Source organism: Mustelus asterias, chromosome 13, assembly GCF_964213995.1.
Source record: "Mustelus asterias chromosome 13, sMusAst1.hap1.1, whole genome shotgun sequence".
Lineage (NCBI taxonomy): Eukaryota > Metazoa > Chordata > Chondrichthyes > Carcharhiniformes > Triakidae > Mustelus > Mustelus asterias.
The window spans coordinates 48386047-48393350 of record NC_135813.1 but is presented as its reverse complement, the minus strand read 5'-3'; the positions used below and the strand labels follow the sequence as shown (position 1 = coordinate 48393350).

Below are 7304 nucleotides of genomic sequence, written 5' to 3'. Positions count from 1 at the left end.
GTGTGAGCTAATGGGTGAGTGTGAGCTAATGGGTGTGAATGTGAGCTAATGGGTGTGTAAGTATGAGCTAATGGGTGTAAGTGTGAGCTAACGGGTGTGTGAATGTGAGCTAATGGGTGTGTGAGTGTGAGCTAATGGGTATAGGTGTGAGCTAAAGGGTGTGAGTGTGAGCTAACTGGTTTAAGTATGAGCTAATGGGCGTAAGTGTGAGCTAACAAGTGTGAGTGTGAGCTAACGGGTGTGTGAATGTGAGCTAATGGGTGTGTGAGTGTGAGCTAATGGGTGCGTGAGTGTGAGCTAATGGGTATAGGTGTGTGCTAACGGGTGTGAGTGTGAGCTAACAGGTGTGTGAATGTGAGCTAATGGGTGTGTGAGTGTGAGCTAATGGGCGAGTGTGAGCTAATGGGTGTGAGCGTGCTGACGGGTGTGAGTGTGAGCTAACGGGTGTGAGTGTGAGCTAATGGGTGTGAGTGTGAGCTGACGAGTGTGAGCTAATGACTATGAGTGAGTGTGAGCTAATGGCTGTGAGTGAGTGTGAGCTAACGGGTGTGAGTGTGAGCTAACGGGTGTGAGTGTGAGCTAATGGCTGTGAGTGAGTGTGAGCTAATGGCTGTGAGTGAGTGTGAGCTAATGGGTGTGTGAGTGTGATCTAACGGGTGTGAGTGTGATCTAACGGGTGTGAGTGTGAGCTAACGGGTGTGAGTGTGAGCTAATGGGTGTGAGTGTGTGTGAGCTAATGGCTGTGAGTGAGTGTGAGCTAATGGGTGTGTGAGTGTGAGCTAATGGGTGTGCGAGTGTGAGCTAATGGGTGTGCGAGTGTGAGCTAATGGGTGTGAGTGTGAGCTGACGGGTGTGAGTGTGAGCTGACGGGTGTGAGTGTGAGCTAATGGCTGTGAGTGAGTGTGAGCTAACGGGTGTGAGTGTGAGCTAATGGGTGTAAGTGTGAGCTAAAGAGCTAATGGGTGTGAGTGTGAGCTAATGGGTGTGAGTGAGAGCTAATGGGTGTGAGTGAGAGCTAATGGGTGTGAGTGTGAGCTAACGGGTGTGAGTGAGTGTGAGCTAACGGTGTGAGTGTGAGCTAACGGCTGTGAGTGTGAGCTAACGGCTGTGAGTGTGAGCTAATGGCTATGAGTGAGTGTGAGCTAATGGGTGTATTGGTGAATCCACTCACACAGACGGAACAGGTGCACACTCTCTCTCCCTCAGTCGAATCTGGTTGAATTCTCAGGATTTCTGCACAAGTGTATTGAACAACCATTTGAAGTCAGAGCCATCTTGACACAGAAGGAGGCCATTTGGCCCATGTAGTGCATGCCAGCTCCCCTTGGATGAATCCAGTCAGTCTCATTAGCACAATCTGCCATTGTATTTGCCCCAAGTGTCCATCTTGTTTCTCTTTGGAATTATTGACCATCTCTGTGTCCAGCAGCCTCCTGGGCAGTGTGTTCCAGTCATTACCATTCAGGGTGTAAAAATGTTCCCCTTAGCCAATCCCTAAATCTATGCTCCTGAATCCTTGTCCTATCAGCTGACAGGAAGAATTTTCCTTCTCTGATTCAAACTTTCTGAATCTTGTCCACTTCTGTCAAACCTTCTTTCAACCTCCTTTGTTTCAGGAGAATCTCAGCTTCACCCTGACTACACATTCCACCCAAATTGAAATTTCCCTATGTAACTCAGCCTTAGACATTGATCCAGTTTGGCAATAGATCTGGAGATCCCTCTGGATCACTCCAGAGATCCCTCAGGTTCCTCTGGTGATGCCTATGGCAATGCCATGGTTCCTGTGTTTCCTGAGTTCTTTATTCTCAGCACTGATTCCAGCTTTTCAGTTTATTCAATGAAGCCTCTCTGTGTCAAAGCAGCAGGGGCAGCATGGTGGCGCAGTGGTTAGCACTGCTGTCTCACAGCGCCAGGGACCCGGGTTCAATTCCAGCCTTGGGTCACTGTCCGTGTGGAGTTTGCACATCCTCCCCATGTCCACGTGGGTTTCCTCTGGGTGCTCTGGTTTCCTCCCACAGTCCAAAGATGTGCAGGTTAGGTTGGTCGGCCATGCTAAATTGACCCTCGTATCAGGGGTAAATGTGTGGGGTTACGGGAATAGGGCCTGGGTGGTCGGTGGAGACTCAATGGGCCGAATGGCCTCCTTCTGTACTCTAATACTGGATTCTATGATTCTATTGTGTGAGTTCCAATTGAAGGGGGAATGGGAAGTGGGTAATCTATCCCGAGAGAAGAGCAACTAAAGTGAACTGCGCCACCACCCACGCCCCCCCCCCCTCCCCCCCGCCCGGGAGAGACAAAATTCTTAATCCAGACAGAGTGGGTTCTCCCTAGACTGTGGGGTCCATCCCCTCCCCACAGAAATGGTCAGCAATCATTGGGTGGGAGGGAACAGGGTTCATGTTTCCATCTGCTGTAAGGGACGTGATTGTGCAGTTGCTGAAACTCCACTACACCCAGCCTACTGTTGACAATACTGAGTAAGGAGTCTTACAACACCAGGTTAAAGTCCAACAATACCGAGTAGCAGCTCCAGCTGATTAATGGAGCTGCCACACTCTGTTCATTTCCCTCTTCCCGCAGGTCAGTAGCTGGTGGAATTGTTGCTAAGGATCTGGATTGAATACAAGGGGCAGCTGCTTGTGGCACGGCTGTTCCAGGTTCCCCTGATCCTTTCTCACGAATGCCCCTCATCTTGCCGGGTGGATTTTCTGAGTGAGGGAAGGGAGTTGTGGTTGGGCTGTGGAATATTAGCTTTTCAGCAGGCTCCTGGCCTGACTCTGGCCTGAACACCAGGATTGGTGTTATGTGGTTAAGGGGCCTCCTCCAGAGGGGCTGTCGTTGGGTTAGTGGGAGCAGGGCTAGGGATGTGTCCAGAGCCGGGGGAGTCTGTGATTCGGGGAAGGGGAGGGAGTTCTCAAATCTGGGACTTGCAGTTCTCTGGGAGAGGAAGGGGTTGCTGATCATTTTGGAGGGGGGGATCAGACAGTGAGGTGTGGGGGAAGCTCAGATAGAAAGTTCTCCTGTTCCTTTGGCTTACGAGCAGTGCTGGAAAGACAGTCAGGGATTGTTGAGGCTCGCTAGTCTTCCAGCTGGGAGATACATTAAATTTGAGGTCTCAACTCTGTTTGCCCTCGAGATGGGTGGAATTGAGATTTTAAATATTTAAAAAACAAACCCAAACCAGCCCTTTCTGGAAGTTAAAATTCCTCTCAAAGACTCTGAAAAGTGGGCAGGCCCATTCAATCCCAGCACCCCTGCTCCCAACCCAGAGCCCATTCTCTGCACTGCATTCCTCCCCCCCCCCCCCCCCCCCACGCTCCCCCCGCTGCCACACAACCCCCTCCTCTCTTTTGGAGAGACAGAGACCAAAACATCACATTTGTAAAGTAAAAAAAAAACAAATATTTATTCAAACCCTGGCCCGCAACTTTGACAGACAGCAACTGAGTACATGAGCTGTAGATGGTCTTCAATATTACACATCCCACACACAACCTCCAGCTCCACCTAACCCTTTGAGTACCGAGGGACTGAGGGTACAGTGGGGAGGGAGGGAACAGAGGAAAGGGAGGGTGGGGGGGTGGGGGGGGGGGGAGGAGAGGATGGGGAGGGGAAGGTGAGAAGGGAGGGTGAGGAGGGGAAGGGTGAAGAGAGGAGGAAAGGTGGGGAGCAGGGGAGGGTGGGAGAAGAAGGGTAGAGGGGAGGGTGAGGAGGGGAGGATGTGGGAGGGAAAGGAGCGTGCGGAGGGAGAGGGGAGGATGAGGAGGGAGGATGGGGAGTGGGGAGGGAGAGTAACAACACAGGAGTAGTTGGACAAAAAGTCAAGGTAAATCCTCTTTGGCCTCTAGCACCTGGAAGATAACTCATAACAGAGTCCATCAGTAACCAGAACATTGTGGAACTCTCGATTAGTCTACTGATGGATAGTGGGGCAGAGCTGTGAGGTCCAGAGGGTCACCTTGGTGAGTTGTAACCAGTCTTCAGAAAAATGTTTTTGTACAGATTCAAACGCTGGATTGGCAGACAGCGATTGGGAGAGGAGGGTAACTTGGTCAGTGTAATTGGGGAGGGAGTAATGGGGGGGAACTGGGGAGGGTAAATTGAAAGAGTACAATTGGGGAAAATTAATATGGAATAAATATTATGAGAGGAATTCCCATGTTCTGAACTGGATTGCAGGTATTGAGAGGCCTTGTTGCTATTGCTGCGATCCGGGGGGGAATCGGGCTGCAGATTTCTATCAGGCTGTGAGGTGGAGCCCTCCTGTGACCTTTGCACAGTGATTGAAGCCTGGGCTGGGCCTACAGTCTGTGTCCTCAGAGACCAGAATGCACTATGTGATGGGGAGTGCAGCTCACACTAACACTGGCTGGACTGTCTCTTTTAGGGATAGCGATGTAGCTCTGATCACACTACACATAGTTCTCGAATGGTGATGAGGACAATTAGCTAAAATACCAGTCGAAACAGCGCTCTGATATATGAGTGTTTTAAAGGCAGGGTGAGGGGCCTTTCTGGAAACTGGATTTTGGGAGCTCAGGTTTCAGTGATGGGATTTGACCCCAGAACCTTCTGAATCAGAGGCAGGGCTGCTAGCCACTGAGCTGAGTGATTCAGTGTCAGCCTGACTTCAGCTGCAAAGCCTCATCCCAGGGACGCTGACCCTCCAGTGTGATAGTGAGGGGAATGGAGGAGGGGTGGATGAGGCATTGAGCCAAGGCCCAGTCTGCCCCCTGATCCAATAGGAATAGATTAAAGAACATTAGGAGTGTTTGCCCAGTGACCTGGTGAACATTTGGCCCTCAGCACCCTCATTGGACGGTGCTGTGTAGCTTAACGCTCTGGCAGATTATCATCTCAGTGCTGTTTGTGGGATCTTGCTGTGCACACCATGATTGTCACATTCCCTAAATTACAACAGTGACTACACTACACAAGTATTTCATTGGCTGGAGACTGTGTTGGGGCATTGTGAGATTGGGAAGAGTGATGGAGATTGCTTTTTATTCATATAGAATCTGGGTGTAATCCATCCCTAACTATCCTTCGTGCTGCCTTCCTGAATACAACTGAGTGTCTCACTCGACCATTTCAGAGGGCAGTTAACAATCAATCGTTGCTGCAGCTCTGGAGTCACATGTAGACCAGACCGGGTAAAGACAGCAGATTTCCTTCCCGAAAGGACATTAGTGAACCAGATGGGTTTTTACAACAATCCAGCAAGTTACTGGTACTAGATTTTTATTGATGTAATTTAATTAAATAGTTTTCATTGAAATTCCCCAGCTGCTATATTGGGATGTGAACTCATCAGCAGATTATTTTTCAATCTAAATCTTTGGATTGCCAGTTCTGTACGAAGCCACATTGCACCTTCTCTGCCACTTCTGTCTGAGTTAGTCAGCCCAGCCCCCGTAACCCAGCACTGTGATGGGGGTGGTTACTAACAGGTGGTAAAACCCTGCAAGGAAAGGAAGCTGGATTTTTAACCAGGTTAGAATTGGAGCCTGGGTTAGACTGAATGAGGATGTGTCTGTGTGTAAGGTTCATCTGGACAATCAGCCACACACAGATGGAAGTGTTGGGAAACTGGCCTTTAACTAGTTGGATTTATTCTCATTGGAAGCATGGAACCACCTGCCCTCCTCCGCCCTCTTTCCAGGTGTAGGAGCTGAAGGCAATGTTCCCATTTCCGAATGCTACCTTTCTTTAACAGCTCCAGGCGGGATTGGACAATGGTGAGAGGAGACAGTGTTAACTCTTTGTGTGAAATGTTCCTCCCCCTGGCCTGGGATCAGGCTGATGCTGAGCTACGTGGAAGTGAATTTTAGAAAGTCGCCTTGGCCTCACAGAATGCTGTAAAATCTGTTTCAAATGCTGCCTCGATCAGGAGACCCTGCCAATGAAACAAGGAGCTGAACATTGCCGAGTGTGGACCTGCATCCTGTGGCATGCTCCAAACACTATTCGATTCAGATTGAGCTGGGCGAGAGCGAGGGTGGGAGCGAGGGGCTGGGGAGCGAGGGGCTGGAAAGTGGGGCTGGGATAGGTGAGGGGGGAGTGAGGGGTTGGAGTAAGTCAGGGTGGGAGTGAGGGGCTTTGTTAAGGGCACTCTTGCTGTTAGTATGTGGCACAGTGACAGAGGCTCCAATCCCCCAGTCGGATTGAGGAATGCCACTGCTGGGCTGGGGTTAGTGGAGATTTGAGCCCAGCGATTACTGCACACACTACAACACCGAGTCATTCTTCCCTGAGCGATACGACAAGGCAAAGAGCAGAACTCCTGCTACAATCACCAGGATACAGATGACAATGAGCACTGCCCAAGCTCCAAGCATCTGGACTTTCCAGGTAGCAGGATTCTCAGCTGGTATCGTGTTAGTGAGATTGAGCATGTAACCCAAGGCCCATCCGATCGTGCTGCCCCCAGCCTGAAACAGGGCAAAAACAAACAGCATGGTTAGCACAGAGATAGCAACAATGAGGACAGCACATCACAGTGGCAGGGTGGAACAGAGAGACAGAGAGAGAAGCAGTAGTGAGACAGAGGGAGAGCCAGAAGCAGATAGTGAGGCAGAGAAAGAAAGAGAGGAAGAAACAGAGGCAGATATGGAAAGAGAGAGCAAGAGAGAGAGAGAATGAGAGAGAAAAAGAGAAACCGAGAGAGGCAGAGAGTGAGACCGAGGGGGGGAGGGACAGACATAGAGAAAAGGAAAGAGAGAACAAGAGATAGAGAGGACAGAAAGATGGAGACAGAGAGAAAAGGCAAAGGGAAGAGAGTGAAATCTGGAGACAGAAAGAGGGAGAGCGATGGGGCATGAGGGAGAAAGTAAAGGGCAGAGACAGATCAATACAATTCAAGGAGAAATAGGAAAATTAAAAGAGATTGAGAAAGGCGACACGGTGGTTAACACTGCTGCCTCACAGCGCCAGGGACCCGGGTTCAATTCCCGGCTCGGGTCTGCGTGGGGTTCCTCCGGGTGCTTCAGTTTCCTCCCACAGTCCGAAAGACATGCTGGTTAGGTGGGTTGGCCATGCTAAATTCTCCCTCAGTGTACCCGAAGGGGTGCCGGAGTGTGGCAACTAGGGAATTTTCACAGTAACTTCATTGCGGTGTTAATGTAAGCTGACTTGTGACACTAATAAATAAACTTAAGATGACAGAATGACGGAGTGGGATATGATGCTCGCCATTTAACAGACATGCTTGGGTGCAATTCTCCTAATGGCCACTAAATCTCGCGAGATGCTGACAATGGTAACCCTCGATGGTGAGATTTGGGGGTTAGTGATCTTCC

General features: G+C 50.1%; 1 protein-coding gene across 1 annotated transcript in view; it reads right to left on the bottom strand.

The window, feature by feature from the left end:
• Window positions 1–6045: 6045 nt before the first annotated feature.
• The window catches only part of LOC144503112 (ectonucleoside triphosphate diphosphohydrolase 2-like), a 127671-nt gene continuing 126412 nt past the window's right edge, over window positions 6046–7304 (bottom strand). Inside the window, exon 9 of the mRNA XM_078227623.1 lies at window positions 6046–6437. Within this exon, the coding sequence (XP_078083749.1) occupies window positions 6234–6437 (204 nt within the window). The 3' untranslated portion in view covers window positions 6046–6233. The remainder of the gene's footprint in view (window positions 6438–7304) is intronic.